The sequence below is a fragment of the Scylla paramamosain genome, chromosome 9 (genome assembly GCF_035594125.1).
Source record: "Scylla paramamosain isolate STU-SP2022 chromosome 9, ASM3559412v1, whole genome shotgun sequence".
In the NCBI taxonomy this organism is placed as follows: Eukaryota; Metazoa; Arthropoda; class Malacostraca; order Decapoda; family Portunidae; genus Scylla; species Scylla paramamosain.
This window is the reverse complement of record NC_087159.1, coordinates 21844830-21864592: the sequence shown is the minus strand read 5'-3', so window position 1 is coordinate 21864592 and position 19763 is coordinate 21844830. Positions and strand designations below refer to the sequence as shown.

The 19763-nt window shown below is 42.3% G+C and overlaps 1 protein-coding gene across 8 annotated transcripts in view; it reads right to left on the bottom strand.

Moving 5' to 3' along the window:
- Positions 1-19763, bottom strand: part of LOC135103715 (mucolipin-3-like) — a 374712-nt gene that overhangs the window by 294628 nt on the left and 60321 nt on the right. For all 8 annotated transcript variants that reach the window (XM_064010341.1, XM_064010342.1, XM_064010338.1 and 5 more), the window contains exon 3: positions 12622-12721. In XM_064010341.1, coding sequence (XP_063866411.1) covers positions 12622-12721 — 100 coding nt within the window. The remainder of the gene's footprint in view (positions 1-12621; positions 12722-19763) is intronic.

Here is a 19763-nt window from a genome sequence, read left to right as displayed (position 1 = left end):
TTTGCTGGCACATGACATGCTTTTTTCTTTAAAAAAAGTATCTGATAATTACTGTGAATCCAAAGTGGATGTAGTACATATGCTTAGGCCTATAAGCCTAGGCCTATAGGTGTGGAGGTGAAGCAATAGTAAATGTACACTAAGCACAAATATTACTACTAATAATGTTACTAATAATAAAACTCTCTCTCTCTCTCTCTCTCTCTCTCTCTCTCTCTCTCTCTCTCTCTCTCTCTCTCTCTCTCTCTCTCTTCTCTTCTCTTCTCTTCTCTTCTCTTCTCTTCTCTTCTCTTCTCTTCTCTTCTCTTCTCTTCTCTTCTCTTCTCTTCCTTTCCTTTCCTTTCCTCCTCCTCTCCTTTCCCACCTTCCCTCCCCCTTCCCTTCCCACCTTCCCTCACCCTTCCCTCCATCCCCCTTCCCTCCATCACTCCCTTCCCTCCATCACCCCTTCTTTCCCCACTACCTCCCTCCATCTACCCTCTCTCTCTCTCTCTCTCTCTCTCTCTCTCTCTCTCTCTCTCTCTCTCTCTCTCTCTCTCTCTCTCTCTCTCTCTCTCTCTCTCTCTCTTCTCTCTCTTCTCTTCTCTTCTCTTCTCTTCTCTTCTCTTCTCTTCTCTTCTCTTCTCTTCTCTTCTCTTCTCTTCTCTTCTCTTCCTTTCCTTTCCTTTCCTCCTCCTCTCCCTTCCCTCCTCCTCCCCTTTCCCACCTTCCCTCCCCCTTCCCTTCCCACCTTCCCTCACCCTTCCCTCCATCCCCCTTCCATCCATCACCCCTTCTTTCCCCACTACCTCCCTCCATCCACCCTCTCTCTCTCTCTCTCTCTCTCTCTCTCTCTCTCTCTCTCTCTCTCTCTCTCTCTCTCTCTCTCTCTCTCTCTCTTGCCCCTTATCTCTAACAGATAAAGGGAGGGGAGGTGACAGGGAGGGAAGTTTGAGACAAGAGGGAAGAGGAAGGGAGAGGAAAGGAAAAAGAAAGGAAGGGACATAACTAAGGAAGAAAAGTACATGGGGCAAGGAGGTGGAGGAGGGGTGAAGGAGGAGAGGGTGAAAATAGAAAGAATAATTATAAGCAGAAAGGGTAAGGAATGAGTGAAGAATTAGAGGGAGAGAGGAAGTATTGAGAAATAAGTATTCTCTTTTCCTATTCCCTATTCCTTTTAATTTTTCCTCCATCCATTTCTTTTGGATTTATGCTCCTTCCATCCATTTTCACTCTCAATCAGTCTCATTCAACTTTGTGATCCTCAGGATTGTTGTTATTCTCTCTCTCTCTCTCTCTCTCTCTCTCTCTCTCTCTCTCTCTCTCTCTCTCTCTCTCTCTCTCTCTCTCTCTCTCTCTCTTTCACACACACACACACATACATACACACAGAAAGAGATAAAGTTTTGGTAAATTGTCAATTTGGATCTAGGAGGGGAAGATCATGCTCCATGAACTTATTGTCCTTTTATTCAAGAGTAATCAATATTGTGCAGGACAGAGAGGGATGGGTGGATGGTGTCTACTTAGACTTGAAGAAAGCGTTTGACAAAGTACCACACCAAAGATTGCTATGGAAGATAAAAAAAATTATGGAAAAATTGGAGGAAGACTGCTGGAGTGGATAGAGGATTATCTGGCTGATAGAGATATGAAAACAGTAATACAAGACCAAAATTCATCTTGGCTGAAAATAACTAGTGGTGCCCCACAGGGTCAGTGTTGGACCGATAATGTTTGTAATATATGTGAATGACATAAATGAAGAAATAGACAGTTATATGAACTTATTTGCAGATGATGCTAAGCTGATGAGAACGGTAGAAAATGTAAATGACTGTATGGTACTGTAAGATTATTTAAATGAGATAAATAGATGGAGTAAATCTTGGCAAATGGAATTCAATTTAAGCAAAATGTAAAGTAATGGAGTTTGGTAAGAGTAAGAAAAGAATACAATGTCATTTTGAGATGGATGGTGTGAAGTTACAGAAATCAAAAGAGGAAGAGGATTTGGGAGTTACTGAAAATTTGACTCCAGACATTGATAAAATTACTGGAGAGACAATGAATTTGTTAAAAAGAGTAAAAATGGTATCCTCATATTTGGATAAAGAAATGATAACAAAATTGTTGATTTCCATGATAAGACCAAGATTGGAATATGCAGCAGTGGTGTGGTCTCCTCATACAAAAAGTAACATTGTAAAATTAGAAAGAGTACAAAGAGCAGTCACTAAGATGGTTCCGGAGTTGAGCAAGTCAACCTATGAAGAGAGATTGAAAATGTGGAAAATTCCTACCCTTGAAAATAGGAGAGAGAGAGAGAGAGAGAGAGAGAGAGAGAGAGAGAGAGAGAGAGAGAGAGAGAGAGAGAGAGAGAGAGAGAGAGAGAGAGAGAGAGAGAGAGAGAGAGAGAGAGAGAGAGAGAGAGAGAGAGAGAGAGGAGATTTAATAAACATCTCTAGAATGATAAATGGTATGGAAAATGTGGACAAAAAATGTTTTATAAATTTAGACACAAAGAGTACAACAGGACACAGTAAGAAGTTGAAGAAAGTTAAATGTAGAAGAGACATCAAGAAGTAGTTTTCCTCATAGAAATGTGAATAAATGGAATGAACTTAGTAAAGACATCAATGCCGTAACTGTCCATGGTTTTAAGACCAAACTGGATAGATACGAGTATAGAGACGGGATACTGAGATTACTCCTCTCCCATAAACTACAACTAGGTAAATACAACTAGGTAAATACACACACAAAGAGAGAGAGAGAGAGAGAGAGAGAGAGAGAGAGAGAGAGAGAGAGAGAGAGAGAGAGAGAGAGAGAGAGAGAGAGAGAGAGAGAGAGAGGAGAGGAGAGGAGAGGAGAGGAGAGAGAGAGAGAGAGAGAGAGAGAGAGAGAGAGAGAGAGAGAGAGAGAGAGAGAGAGAGAGAGAGACATGGTTTTAGATTTGATGGTAGTACTGCACAGCAACAGTGCTGAATTATACCAGATGTGAGGATAAAATACACACACTTTTAGGGATTTTGGTGGAGATTTTGCTGTTGCCTTAGACATAAAAGCTTTTGATGGAGTCTGGCACAAAGCTTTGATTTCCAAACTACTTTCCTACAGCTTCTATTCTTCTCTCTGTAATTTCATCTTATGTTTCCTCTCTGATTGTTCTATTGTTGTTGTGGTAGATGGTCACTGTTCTATCAACAATGTTGTTCCTCAGGGTTCTGCCCTATCATCCACCCTCTAACTATTATTCATCAATGGTCTTCTAAACTTCTTCCTATACTCCTGCATTGATGGTACCACCTAGCACTTTTCCACATCTTTTCATAGATTTCCAATCCTTCAGGAAGTAAACAGCTCATGCAGGAAAGCCACAGAATGATCTCTCTAAAATTTCTGATTGGGGTTGAGCAAATTTAGTTTTGTTTAATGGCTCAAAAACTCAATTCCTCAATCTACCAACTTGACATAACTTTCCAGATGACAATCTCCTCCTCTTCAATGACACTCAATTGTCCTCCTCAACATCCTCGATCAGTCCTTTACTTATAATCTAAAACTGGAAACTTCACACCTCATCTCCAGTTAAAGCAGCTTCAGTGAAGTTGGGTGTTCTGTGTTGTCTGTGCTAGTTTTTCTCACCCCCCAACCCAGATGCTAACTCTGTACAGGGCCTTTATCTATCCATGTATGGAGTTTGCTTCAAGTGTATGGTATTTTAGAGAGGGTGGAATCAAAAGCTTTTTGTCTTATCAACCCCTCTCCTCTAAATGACTGTCTTCAACCTCTCTCTGATCACCACTCTTGCTATCTTCTACTGGTATTTTCACATTAACTGCTCCTCTGATATTGTTAACTGCATGACTCCCCTCCTTGCTTGGCCTTGCTGCACAAGACTTTTCTTTTTCTCATCCCTATTCTGTCCACCTCTCTAATGCAAGAGTTAACCAGTATTCTCATTCATCCCTTTCTCTGGCAAACTCTGAAATTCCCTGCCTGCTTCTGTATTTACTCCTTCCTGTGACTTGAACTCTTTCAAGAAGGAGGTTTTAAGACACTTGTCCTCTGTTTCTTTTTTTTTTTTATCATTCCATCTGACATCTCTACGGGAACTGATAATAACTGAGCCTTTTTTTATTAAAACTTTTGTTGCCCTTGGACAGTGGCCCTCTTACATAAAACACACACACATACACACACACTACAATTTTTTTTTCAATAAGTTTATGATGAAATATAATAATTTTTTTCCACAAAACATCCTTGTAAAACAGGAGTGCTTCTTATGCAGAGAATGCATCTCATATACTGGCAAATATGGTACTAATTTATTTCTACCTGGAACAGCAGCAGTACACTACTCAATCATGATGAAAATAAGTGCTATCCCAAGAGAACTGCATTAGTGGCTCATGAACTTTGTTGCTACAACACTGATATAGCATCCCTTATTAAAACATGACTGAGTGATGAAGACTCCCTGACTGAGGCAAAGGAGTAGTATACCTTTTCTGGAAGGGTTTCTCCAAAGGTGAATGGCAACTTAATGGAGTCAGATATGATATTACTCCTGATTTGCCAAACAGGATTAATGAACAGCTCATGATGTGGCACATACCCCTGAGTAAAGGGAGGTAAGTTATCATCAGTGCATCTACCCCTACTTTAGTTGAAGATGAACAAGAAAGATAACTTCTATAGTTCTCTTGATGTATGCCTCCAAGAAATCTAACACAAAGATAAAGTCCTCCTACAATTTTTATGTTAGACTCAATCATCAACATTTCTGGGTGGATGTCCTCTGGGGGACCTGATTTTCCATGGAATAACTACTGCTTCCATGTGAGAGACCCATCTCTGTGTGCTGGGTGCATAACAAAGGTGATAGTATCTGACATGGAGACAAACAGTCCTCACTCTTTCTCTCACCCTAAACCTTCCAAACCTTGGTTTAACACTGCCTGTTCTTGCACTATACATGATAGACAGGTGGCCCACAAAAGGTACTTGAGCCTTCAATCACCTGAATCTCATGTACTTTATATTTCTGCCCAGAATCATGCCAAGTCTGTTCTCCAGCTAGCCAAAACTCTTTCATTAATAGAAAGTGTCAAAATCTTTCAAGATCTAACTCTCTTCATGACTTCTGGCATTTAGCCAAAAACATCTCCTGTAACTTTACTTCTTCATCTTTCCCTCCTTTATTTCAACTTGATGGCACCACTGCCATCTCATCTATTTCTAAAGCTGAACTCTTTGCTCAAACTTTTGCTAAAACTCCACCTTGGATGATTTAGGGCTTGTTCCTCCCTCTCCTTCACCCTCCAACTACTTCATGATACTCATTAAGATCCTTCGCAGTGATGTTTTCTATTCCCTCGCTGGCCTTGATCCTCGGAAGGCTTATGGACCTGATGGAGTCCCTCCTGTTGTTCTCTGAAACTGTGACTTTGTGCTTGCACCTTACCTAGTCAAACTCTTCCAGCTCTGTCTATCAACCTTTCCTTCCTGTTGGAAGTTTGCCTATATTCAACCTGTTCCTAAAAAGGGTGACTGCAGATAGGGAGGCATCAGACAGAGCCAAATAAACATAGGAAAGATGTGAGAGAGGTGTGGGACAGGGGAGGATGGAAAGTAAGGAAAATGGAAGGCAGCCTGGTGAGTGTGATGGTGGTGGGAGGGCAATGGGGAGAGTAGTAAGGTGGTGGGAGAAGCTGACTGTATGGAAAAACACTCAGTGATTTTCTTCTTTCTTTCTTTCTTTCTTTTTATTTTATCTATTTTGCCTCTTATTGCCTCTGATACTTAGATAATATAATTTCATATTGTCATCCTCATAGTCATTTCTCAACAGTTTCTAATTTTTACTTAAATTACATCTTCATTCAGGCAAAAATCTAGAAATCAATGATAAATTACTTAGGTCATTTGTTTATGAGAATGACAATATGGGGAAATGGATGAGCTGTTGTCGAGACAACAGTGTGTGAGGTGGCAGGAGGACAGAAGGAGGGACGGCAGAGTACAGGAAAGTTTGTTTACCTGTCAGCTATCGTCTGTAAGAATGGTATGGAATCATGATAGAGAGTAGAAACTTGAGTTTCTCTTGTACTGTGGTATTGATGATGTTCACAAAATACTATTCATTATCAGAAACCAAATGAGAAGGTGAAATTCCCTACTGTCTAAGAACCTAATCCCCATTATCACCATTGTTCTCTATGGAAAAATTATGATTCATTTACATGCTTTCTATTTAAGCGGTGTCTTTAGGAACATATCTTCAATGTAAATGGAGAGTTTAATGTGCCTAGTTGTATTATATGGGAGGGAGATGCTAAGCTCATGATATCTTATCTATATATTTCTAATTATCTAATTTGACCTTGAAATCATATATTGTCTTCACATGAACCACTGCCTTTTTCAATCCATTCCAAATTTCCACTACTCTGAGAGGAAAACTGTTCTTTTTTATATCAATTCTATAGTTTTCCCTTTTTATTTTCCTTACATGTCCACTTCTATCTTTCATATTCCATACTATTAGGTTTTCTCTGTCACCATTCACAGAAGGATGCAGTAAGCATCTGTTGAAATGATAATTACTTCCAGTAAGGTCCACTGGATTAGAGGGTGCTGTGAATCTATCATCATTAAACACAGCTGTGACCTCACTGAACATTTCCCTTTGTGTCTCACAACACAAGGGGGCAGTCACAGCCTCTCCTCAAAAGATAACTTTCTCCCTTCACATAAAACTACAAGCACCTAATTACACACACCCTTCACTCATAATCCAAAATTATCATGACAACTCCTACACTAGCCTCTGAGTCTCAGACCACAAATGTCCTCAGGTCGGACTGCTCTTAAGAACATAAGAACATAAAAAATAAGGGAAGGTGCAAGAAGCCATCACGCTTACACATGGCAGTCCCTATATGAAATATACCTACCTATTTCCAACTATCATCCCCATCCATAAATCCATCTAATTTTCTCTTAAAGCTGCCTAATGTCTTAGCACAAACAACTTGATTATTGAGTCCATTCAATTCATCTACCACTCTATTTGAGAACCAATTTCTTCCTATCTCTTTCTTAAACCTAAATTTTTCAAGCTTGAACCCATTACTTCTTGTTCTGTCCTGGTTACTGATCCTAAGAATCTTGCTTACGTCCCCCTTGTTATAACCCTTATACCAGTTAAAAACTTCTATCAGGTCCCCTCTTTACCTACATCTCTCTAAAGAATGTAAATTTAACAGCTTCAATCTTGCCTCATAAGGAATACTCCTCATCCCCAGTATCCTTTTAGTCATTCTCCTTTGTACTGATTCTAATAGACTTATATCCTTCCTGTAATGTGGGGACCAGAACTGCACTGCATAGTCTAGATGAGGTCTGACCAGCACCAAGTATAACTTTAATACTTCAGACCTTCTACTTTTAACACTCCTAAAAATTAATCTTCATACCCTATTTGCCCTGTTTCTGGCCTCTATGCATTGCTTTCTTAGACACTAACTATAACTCCTAAATTTTTTTTCATACCCTGAACCTACCAGTTTCGCTGTTTATTGTGTAGCTACTGTGTGGGTTTCCTCTATCTATGCTAAGTGCTTTGCATTTGTTGATATTAAACTTCATTTGCCATCTGTCCATCCATTCATTCATCCTATCTAAATCTGCCTGAAAGGCAATGGCATCCAGTTCCGACTTAATTAATCTATCTTTGTGTCATCCGCAAATTTACTAACATCACTACTAATTCCACTATCCAAGTCATTGATATATATTAAAAACAATAATGGCCCTAATACTGATCCCTGTGGCACCCCACTAATTACATGACCTCACTCGGATTTAAAGCCGTTTATTATAACTCTCTGTCACCTGTCACTAAGCTATGACCTTATCCAACCTAACACCTTCCCATCTATCCCATGTGCTTTAACATTTCTCAGGAGCCTCTGATGTGCTACCTTGTCAAACACTACTAATGTCCTGATATAGGATGTCATAACTATCACCATTACCTGCTGCCTCATACACTTTACTGTAAAAACTTAACAAGTTCATCAGGCAAGACTTCCCCTTCTAAAGCCATGCTGTGACTGATTTATCAAGTTATGTTTGTCTAAATGCTCCCTAATGTTCTTTACTATTACTGACTCCATTGGCTGACTCCATTGGTACTACATTGGCCTGTCTCCACATTACTGGTAGCTCACCTGACTCGAGTGATTTCCTAAAGACAAAAACTAACGACTCACTAATAACCTCTTTGCATTCCTTTAGTACTCTGGGATATATTTCATCTGGTCCTGGTGTCATGAACATTTTTTAGCCTATCTATCTCCTGTTCCACAATCTCTTTAGTTATGGTAATATCTGTCAGTTTCTCATTCTCATCTGCTCTAAACAACTGCTCACTATTCGGCATATCCTGTATGTTTTCCTGGGTGAAGACAGTTAAAAAAAATACTCATTCAGAATTTTACTAATCTCCTCCCCAGAACTAAGCAGCTCCCTATCTGCTGCCTTTAATGGACCTACTATTTACTTATTCTTCATCCTATATACCTGATAAAATCCCTTGTGGTTTGTCTTTGCCTGGCTGGCTACCTTTAATTCATAATTGCTTTTAGCTTTCCTTGTTAATCTCCTGACTGTTCTAAGTAATTCATTATACTGTGGTCTTAAAACCTCTTCCCCTGCCTTTAATCTCTTATATATACTTCTCTTCTGCCTTATGTAGTGTTTTAACCTAACAGTCATCCATTTAGGGTCATTTTTCTGTGATCTTATTGCTCTATGGGGGAAATTTGCTAACTGTCTCATATGCAATTTTATCTATGAAATATTTATATAAATCATCTACATTTACTTCACCTAATCCTCTCATCTTGCCCCCTTCCATTCTCTCCACTCCCTCATCTACTTGGCTCGACCTCACCTCCCCATCTCAGCATGACCTGACCCTTCAACATACACATATCTCCCCCTCTCTCCCTCCTCTGATCCTTCCAAACAGTTCTCTTGCCCTACACCCTCACACCTCACCTCACCTCCCTCATCCCGCCATATCTCTCTCAACTCCGTCCTGGACCTGACCTCACCCTGCGTCCATTGCCAGTCAACTCCTTGGAGGTACCTTTTTAATCCCTCAAAATCTGCTCTCCTAAAGTCAAGTATTTTACTAGTGTTTTTGTTTCTAAAAGTTTCCTCACATTTTAATTTGTTACTAATTTCCCAATGGTTCCTGTTACCTAGCTGTCCTCCAACCTCTACCTGCATGACTGCTTTCTCCTGTTAGTTAGAATTAAATCTAGAATACTGTTCCCCCTTGTGGGTTCTACGATTACCTGTTTTAAAAAAAATTATCCTGAATTACCTTAAGAAATTCCTCTGCTTCCCTGTTACCTATTATCAGGCTCCAGTCGACATTCCTAAAATTAAAATCTCCTACCACACATACCTGACTATACCTTCCTGCTCTATCTATTTCCTGCTATAGTGAGGAGTTAATTTCCTTTGTACTGTTCAGTGACCTGTACACTACTCCCAGTACTACTGACTGTGATCCTTCCTTCATATCAATCTACATCGACTCTGTTTTGCTATCTGTTTTAATTCTACTGTTAATACAACACTGTAATGTGTCCCTAATGTATAGTGCGACACCTCCTTCTCTCGTTTTCCTTGTCTTTATAGAATAGTGTATAACCATCTATCTTAACCTCTGGATTAAATACTTTTCCTGACATATCTAACCAAGTTTCTGTTAAAGCAATGATATCAAGGTTCACTACACATGCCATTCCTCTTAGCAAGTCTGTTTTATTCAAAACACTTCTACAATTCATGTAGTAAACACTTAAGTTATTCCTCGCCTTTGCTGAGCTAGTTACCTTTCTAGATTGATCTAATTTGTCCTTCATTTCGTCCTCCCAAGCCCTTCCTTGCTCCTGACTGACGAAAAAAGTGCTGGAGTGCAGTTACCTCCGCTCAAGTGTTCTGGCCAAAACCTGAACACCCTGGTATGATAAATGCACTCCATCCCTGGTGTAAAAGGTGTCCCTACCATAGAAGAGGTCCCAGTTGTCGATGAACATTCATCCATTACTTTTGCAATGATTCGCAAGCCTGCAATTCACTGTAAAAGCCCTGGACAGCCACTCAGCACAAACTCCCTTCCTCAGCAAGACACCACATACCGCAGGATCCCTCCCTTGTCCCTAATCCTATCCAAAGCCTGCCTAAACTTCCTGAACAACTCCTCACTCCTGACATTACCAAGGTCATTCCCTCCCAGGCTGAGAAAATCAATGGGCTTGGTCCCATCATTTTCCAAGCATGCATCTAGCCTATCAGCTACCTTCCCTATCCCAAACCCTGGCAAACACACCCTTGACCTACACTTCCTATCTCTGGTACAAAACACACTAAGTGCCTGACCTGACTATCACCAAGCACAAGTACTCTACCTTGGGGCAGGGTAACAGCATCTGCCCCCTTCTTCTCTTTGTCTTCTCACGCCACATCCACCTCCTCTTCCATAACTCCCTACAGCACACTGAAGGGGTTCCTCATCTCCACATGAGGCGCCTTGAGGACATTCAGCATCTTGGCGTTAATGCACACAACCAACCACTACTCCTCCGTCGCCTTACTAGGTAAGGTGACAGAGGGGCACGACCTTCCCACAGATGCTGAGATCTCTCACAGAACTCAGCCTGCAGGTCTGAGATCCTCTCACGACACTCAGCCTGCACCTCCAAGATCCTTCAATGGAACTCAGCCTCCATCTCTGAGACCTTTGCAATGAAGGCCTTGATAACAGGAGAACTAACATAACCAGAAGACTCAGCAACACAAGGTACCATGTTTACATTAGCCAGCTATAGCATCAGGTCACTGCTCACTAAACACATCTGTTCATTAACCTCTGCAACATTCGCGGTCTAAGATCTAATTTTCAATCTGTAGAACACCACCTCTCCTCTTCTAAACCTCATCTTCTTTTCCTCACTGAAACTCAGGTGTCTGAAGCAACTGACAGTAGCCCCTTTTCTGTTCCCTCCTACTTTCTCTATCCTCATTTTCGATCCAAAGCTGGATGCTGCGTTTATGTGCGCAATGACTTAACCTGCTCTTGTGCCCACGCTCTTGAATCTTCTGAATTTTCCACCATCTGGCTACGACTACAGAGTCACTCTCATACTAAATTTATCTGTGCTGTATACCTCTCACCTAACTCCTCTGACTGTAAGAAATTCTTTGACTACTTAACTTCCAAAGTGGAGCACATTCTGACCCTCTTCCCTTTTGCAGAGATCTCCATTCTTGGAGACTTCAATGTTCAAACAGCATTTCAATGAGGATGACAAATTATAGTACACACAGTGTAAAGTACAAGGCCTAGGGATGTCATGACATGATTTTTTCATTTTTCGATAATTTCAGATTTTCAACTAAGTCGGTCCCCTTAAGGGGCCAAGAATGCTTGTCTGTGGCGGTAATATTAGTCCTGTCCTGCTCTAAATTAACAACACAGGCAGGACATAACTCTTGCCCCTGCCTGCCCCCCCTCCAACCTCACAGCTTGGAATGTCTCCACACTCTGCCCAGTGCAGTGGTCGGATGGGTGGCTGGTCATGGCCTCCGCCGTGCCTTGAGCCAAAGGCATAAAGTGTGCTGGAAGAGAGGAGGTAACAGAGTCTCATGAGAGACTCTGGTGGATGACATCATCCACCGGAAGACCCAAAAAAATTTTTTTAAATTTTAAAAAATCAGCAAAAAATTGCAACATACCAGAAGGAGGGTTAAGGGACTTGTCATCACCACCCAGCACTGATTCATCCTGAAACATTTCTCCCAAGGCAGAATCAAGAAGGACAGGGAAGAACTGAGCTTGAACCGGAGTGTCCTTGACACCCTTCTTACAGGAATAGGCATCACACCTCTATTGAAGGAAGCAATGGTGTCTGAAAGCCCCAGAAACAAGCTCACCATCCAACTCCTTGCACTTGGGACAATGGGAGTCAATACCACAAATGACACTGCAATAGGTAATATATGCAGTGTGAAGGTCCTTCGTAGCACTACCCATCACCCTTCTGCAGCCTGGAGTAGTACAGATCCTCCTGGGGATGTGGGGGCCCCAAAAGGAAGCCAAGGAGCTAGTAGAAGGGGAGCTTGCAGAATCAGAAAACTCATCGGAAACGCCCAGGGAAGCCATGACACAAACAAAAATTGAAGCGACAGCTCAGTAACACAGGAAATGTAAATGATACAGTCATCAAGAAAGGAATGAGGGTACGAGGAACAGCAAGGGTACTGCAGGTCACCAGGGTTGCCATAGCAACAATGACCGCAGTTTTTTAATAGAATTAAACGTAAATGTGGGAAGGCCAAGTTGGGTAATAATGGGGAGCACATAATGCTAAGTAGAAGAAACAGGTCATATGTGAAACAAATTACACATTAGATCCTACTGCATATAATCCCTCAGACTTATAGTTTACTTACCAACCATGTCTTGAGAATTAGGTTCCACTAATGCTCTGCCTCTATGAGGATTTTGTTTGCTGTAATACAAACATCCACTAAAAGGAACAATGAACTCACCTGTGCTGTCACAACCACAATCTTAAATATTTGAAGTAGCAACTTCCACGGAAAGCGCCGCCGGGCATGCCATTTTTCTTTGGGGTTCATGAAGAAAAACCTGTAAAATGAACAGCAACTGAATGTGGAGAAAATACAATGAATCTGATCTCTAAACTTTCTAGTTTCATTACCTGAAATAGTCAAACCACTTCTAGCATCTCTATTTTCCTATTTTTACATGTCTGCCTCTGTCCCTTCCTCAGAGAGAGAGAAAAAAAAATCAAATATAGGATTGCAATATATGAAGATATGACTTTGTTAATCAAATCATCTTTTCATATATCTTACAGAAATAATAACCACAAAGAGAGGCACACTGAATAAACCATAAAGTACCAACATCAGTACAGTATTTACCATCAAGGGAAAGTAGCCCTGTTTTGTATGAGTGTAGCCTCAATTACTATCAATATAATGACTGTAGAGAGAGAGAGAGAGAGAGAGAGAGAGAGAGAGAGAGAGAGAGAGAGAGAGAGAGAGAGAGAGAGAGAGAGAGGTAGCAGAAAGTTTCAAAAGGAAGAGTTAGATTTTAAAAGAATACAGAATACTAACATGAAAGGTCTTTGAGTAATTTGTGGCATGATCAGAAGTTAAAGTGAGTTATGGGGCAGATTGAAAGGAGGAGTGGTATGTTGTAATATGGAAAACAAGGGAGAGAAAAGACAGATGTTCACTCCTAATATCCTTAACACTATGTAAAAACTCCAGCCTCTGGCCATTTCATGCCTTCTACTAAGATTCCTCCTACTGACAATTTCCATGTCCTCACTGGCTTTGACCCTCAGAAGGCTTATGGGCCTGGGGTCATATGTACGAAGATTATATCTAGATTTCTGCTTGAGGTTGTACTTATCTTTTAAAACTGCACTTAAATTTGGGCAATGTAAAGACTCCAGCCTCTGGCTATTTCATGCCTTCTACTAAGATTCCTCCTAGTGACAATTTCCATGTCCTCACTGGCTTTGACCCTCAGAAGGCTTATGGGCCTGGGGTCATATGTACAAAGATTATATTTAGATTTCTGTTTGAAGTTCTACTTATCTTTTAAAACTGCATTTAAATTTGGGCTAAACATTTAAAACTTAGGCACAAAAACAGACACAATATGAAATGGCAAGTGTAAAACAGTAAAATCTTACATATCCCAATTTTGTGTTAATAGCAGAATGTTTCTGCATTTTTTTTTTCTTTTTGGTAAATAAAATTTTTTTAAATTTGTCTTAGATTTAGCAAGGATCAGAGCATATGATTTCACTGTTTTCATAACTAAATTAGATCCAATGTAAGGTAAAAGTTTTCTGTCTCATTGTCTCCAACCTTGAACCAGCTAGGCCACAATGCTCACACCCAACAATTCCAGTCCCTTCCTGCTCTTTTTCTTAAGTATTGAGGAAATAACAATCCCTAATGCTGTGATTTACCTCCTCATCTAGTTAGTATATGAGGAAAAAACTAGCCTGAAGGGCAAATCTAGCCCTGCACTCACTCATTGCCACACAAAGCTGCATGGTCCTGAAAATTCTAGAGCAATATGTAATTTCTGAACATGTCCATAATTTGGTAGATGTAAACAAAGCACTGCTCTCCCTGCTGGGTCAACATGTCGCTTGTCCTTCAGATGAATGCAGAGCATGGTAACCGGTTCAAGTGAAAGAAATTAGTGCAGCTATGAAACATTACTCCTTGCAAACCTCGCAGAAGAAAAAATATAGCAAAGGATAAAAATTATCTGGGAGTGACCTCCAAGCAAAAGAAGACTGTATGGATAGACATTGTTACCCATCTAAATTAAGCATGCATACACACATATCATAATATGCATTGTACATTCTCTCTCTCTTTTACATAAGTTAAGTTGTTTTGTCAACAAAACCAGAATATATGTATGTACATGCACACACATCTCTGTGTATGTTTGTATTATATATATATATATATATATATATATATATATATATATATATATATATATATATATATATATATATATATATATATATATATATATATATACATTGTACGATATGTTGGGCCAGCCCTACTGGCATCAAGCAGGATACTTGTAACTCAGTGATCTCTCAGACACAGTAAAGGCAAGACGTACTCACACTATGTGTCACTCATACCTCCTATATGGCGCAGTGACCTACAGACCTACACAGTAAAACATGGCTGGATGTCGTTCTCGATTCCCTATGCAGACACCTAGGTCGAGCCATCTGTCTCCTCAGCAGCCCACAGCCATGGAGCAGGCATACAGGCTGCTCCTGGCACAGACTGAGGCCATTACCGCCCTTCAGCAGCGTATGGCAGCCCAACCAGGTCATCACCAGCCAGCCCCCAGATCATCTGCCCCAGAAAAGTGTGACATGGAGATGTCCACGGCAGCATTCCGGTCATGGCGACGCTCCATGCAGTGCTGGCTGGGGCTGAACAGGTGGGCACCTGCAGTGTCGGTCCTGCACATTCGCCTCCACTGCACTTCCGCCTAGCAACACTCGCTCGACGCCAGGTTCACTGAGGAGGAGTGGCAAGAGTTGGCGGTTGACGAAGCCTTGGATAGCATTGGGCGTATCGCTCTTCAGGCAACCAATCAAGCTGCTGACTGGTGCAGGTTCTTTAGTGCAACCCAAGAACCCAGTGAATCCATCAGCGAGTACTTTACTCGGTCGGCTCAGTGTGCAGCGGACTGTGAGTTTAAATGCCCTCACTGTCACAGCAGCCTGGCCGAGTACATGCTACTATGTATATTAGTGAGTGGTTTGGGGAGTGTGGCATTGAAAGAGGAGGTGTTTCGTAAGTATGAGATGTTTACTGATGCAGAACTCCCATGGGGCATTGCGCTGCCCCAGATGCCTACACCAGGAGATTCGACGAGCCATCGCGGGAATCCCGAGGAAGTTCAAGTGTGTGGATGACACTCTCCTCTTCGATGCCAGTGTGGAGGACGTATTTTGGCACACGTACGAGTTCCTTGAGACGTGCACAGCAAAAGGTGTAACACTGAAGCCAGAGTTCAAGTTCTGCAGGAGACAGGTGGACTTCGTGGGTGGGTGGGACGCCTACAAGCCCACAAAGGAAAAACTGGCTGCTGTCAGAAATTTCGACATGCCTGCCGAGCAAACACTGACGGACATCCACTCCTGGCATGGATTTGTCATCTAGTTAGCGCCTTTCCTTGCCACAGCACCGGTTATGGAGCCATTCCAGGAGCTACTGTGGAAACTGCAAGGTAAAAAGGTTTACTGGGACAAAAACCTTCTGGAAAAGTTTCGGCAGGCTAAGGAGGTAGTCTGCAGGCTCACGAAAGAAGGACTCACCTTTTATGATAAAGACAGGCCAAAAGTCATAGTCACAGACTGCAGTAAGGTGGACATTGGCTTCATGGTCTTGCAGCAATATTGTCAGTGCTCCCTGGGAGAGGGCCCCTTCTGCTGCAAGAGTGGCTGGCGCTTGGTGTTGTGTGGCAGTCGTCACCTCTCTCCCACGGAGTCAGGTTAAGCACCGGTAGAGGGCAAGGCACTGGCCGTCACTTGCTGCCTCCAGAAGGCTCGCCTATTCCTGCTTGGGTGCCCCAACCTCATCATCGTCACCAACCACTGTCCGCTAGTGAAGCTACTGGGAGACAGAGAACTGAAGGACATCGGGAACCCGAGACTGTTCACGCTGAAGGAGAAAACATTACAGTACAGGTTCCAGATCAAGTACCTTCCTGGGAAACGCAACTACGCAGCCGATTTCCTGTCATGATACCGATTGCTTCATGAGCCACCAGATGCTGAGGATGAGGAGCAAGCCAGCGAGGTGGAAGTAGCTGTGGCGGCCACGACGGTGGCTGTGCTCAAGAGTGACGAAAACATCGTTATGGATAGCATGACAGTGGTGTAGGCAGCCGCAGAGGACCCAGACTATTAGCTACTCATCGCAAAGGTGACAGCAGGAGATTGGCACCCACATCGGGCCCAGGAGCTGACCTATTTGCGCCAGTTTTACGGAGTCAGGGACAGACTGGCGGTGTCAGAAGGCTTGGTGACGTATACATACAAGCCAAGTGATACCCACAGCACTCAGACAGTGTGTGGCAGCAAGCCTCCACTCTGGACACCAGGGTTTGGATGGAATGCTTGGACGGGCGTGGCAGGCTGTGTATTGGCCTGGTATGGAGGGTGACCTACAGCACCACAGAGACTCCTGCGCTGCTTGTAATGTCCACTCATCCTCACAACCAGCCGAGCCACTCATCCCTACGCACCCACCAGAATACCCCTTCCAGCACATGGTAGCAGATTTGTTCCAGCTCAAAGGACAGGTGTATCTGGCACACGCAGACAGGTTGACGGGGTGGTTGGAAATAGCGCACTTCCCCAACAGAGCTACTTCGAGGAAACTGTCGTCAGTGTTTCGCCGGTACTTTCATCACAGGGGTGCGGCAGATTCAGTCTCAACCGACGGCGGGACTAACTTGACCAGCGAGGAAATGGGCAACTTCTTTGTGAAGTGGGGAGTTGGAGAAGAGTTGCGTCCACGCAATTCCCGCAGTCTAATGGTAGAGCCGAGGCAGCAATTAAGTCCGCCAAGAGACTGCTATGGGAAAACACAGGCCCGGGTGGTAGCCTCAACACTGACAGGACAGTGATGGCTTTGCTGCAGTAACCCACTGCGCGGGGTGGACAAGTCACCGGCTCAACTGGCCATGGGCAGGCAGTTGCGGGATGGAATACCAGTCCACAGGCAGCACTACAAGGTGGACATCCACTGGAAGACAACCCTTTGGGCCAGAGAGCGTGAAGCAGTGCGTCAACAGGATGCATGGAGCCTGAGGAAAGGGTCGCCCAGAACCCTTACTCCTATCACGCTTGGACCGCAGGTGTGGCTGCAAGACCAGGCGTCAAAATTGTGGGATTGATGTGGCGTAGTCACCGAGGTACTCCCACACCGTCAGCACCTGGTTAAGCTTGAAGGGAGTGGATGTATCACGAAAAGAAACAGGCGACACCTCCGAGCCGTGAGAATCCCAGAGCAGCGCCTACCCAGCACATAACCATCCCCTCCATCGGCAACCCAGCCTGCTGCACAGCTGAGCTGCCCATCACGCCACGCCAGACAGCCAGCCTGGATGGCTGACTATACTACATAGTTAAAAGGGATTGTTAGGATACATTTTGGTTGTATTTTGCTATGTTTAATTTGCTTGCCTTTATGTATTATTTGTTCAGTTAGGTTCTTTTGTTTAGTCAGATACTTATTTCTAGCATCTTTTAGATATATCACAGAAGTTACTTGGCATAATCTTAAGAAAAGTGGCAGAGCTATATTCACACACTGACTCCATCCTACCTGCCAAATCAGTCTGGTTATACTATAACATTGTGATTTAGCAGGGTGATCTTCATTTGATCTTTATGCTACAGGTGGCTCAAGGATTGCTCCTGAGCCAGCCCCTATGTTCATATCTGCATAAGTTTTTATAACTCAATTTTTTTTTAAATTGCAGTGCATCTGTATATTGGAAAATAAAAACAAAAGCATGAGGCAAATGGAAAACTGTAAAAGATAAGGAAGGAGAAAATATAAAAAAGGAGCACATCAATAGTTCTGAAAATTAATGTGATCAATCACAGAAAAGTGATACCAGTGAGCACAAGCATGAATGAGGAGAGAAAACAGCTGAATATCTCTTAGGAAGTCCTTATCATCCATTCTCCCAAAATGTCCATGCCATTAATAATAACGTTAACTTACAAATAAATTGAGGTAGTACAGATTAAGGGAAATTAGGGAATAAATTTCGATCCTAGACCAACACAGGATAAATCCCACACTCAATTACAATAGATTCCCCCTTTTTTCTCAGGCTCTTATATTGCCTCCCTTAATGCTCAGAGGTTATACCCATCAATATATGACATTCCTGTCACTTCAAAAAGTGCTAAAACTCTTTCACTCCTTCATAGGCCGCTGAAATATTTTCCCCAGCTGCAGAAATTTCCCTAGACGCTGTCACCGCTTCACCAAATAACAATTCCCATATTTTATCCCCTCAAACCTCACAAGACATCACCACCATCATCATAAATCATAGATCACCTATAACACCATAATACCACCCTCAAAGACACCAATAATACCACACCACCACCACAACCCCAACCACCAAATGGCCGCCTTTCTGCCCCAATGTTGCTCCTCAGCATTACATCACCAACACAACTCACTAACCAAATATCAGCAAACAAGAGCTCTTGGTACCACAAAAGACTCACCAACCTGATCCTAGATATCAGGGTTACACCACCACATCACTAATACCTTCACACACACACTCCATCTCCACACCACACCCAAATTTATCCCCTGAGAATGCCACCTCTCTTAATCCCCTCAGGGCCTCTGGTGCTCTGAAGAATTTGCTGACTCAATACGAAAGCCAGCTACGTATCACCTCTCGCCTCAACACATACCACCTCAAATACACCTTTTCCCTTACATATACATACATATAAAGAACTTAAATTATGAAGAGAATAATACTACATGATATAGAATGAGTAAATAAGCTTTATACTAACTTATAACTAAGAATAAAGATATGCACAGGAGGAGAACAGAACACAGGAGACACTAAGAAAACGTGTTCCTTCAGGGTAAACTCAGCCAATAACATGACACCTCTCACACATAACTTACTCCACACATACTCCTTAGACATCTCACCTCTATTAACTTCAATCTCTTTTTGTCTGCTACCCAAATAATCCAAGTCTCGGCACCATACAGTGCAATAGGCAATACAGCTCCTTCATACAATATTCTCTTTACATTTAATCCAAGTGCTCTACTCTCACAGTTTATTCATACCTCCTTACTCTTTTCTACATTAACCTTCAGTTTTCTTCTACACAGCCATCCAAACTCCTTTACCAGCCTAGTTAACTTCTCTCTATCTGCTTCAAATGCTGTGTCATTTGCAAACAACATCTGATTCACACTCCACTCTTCATCCTTTGCTGTTATTAGACCCAATCATCTACTTAGCATTACCTTCTCTCACCATACCATCCATACTCTTATAAATCTTAAACAGCCATGGTGACATTATA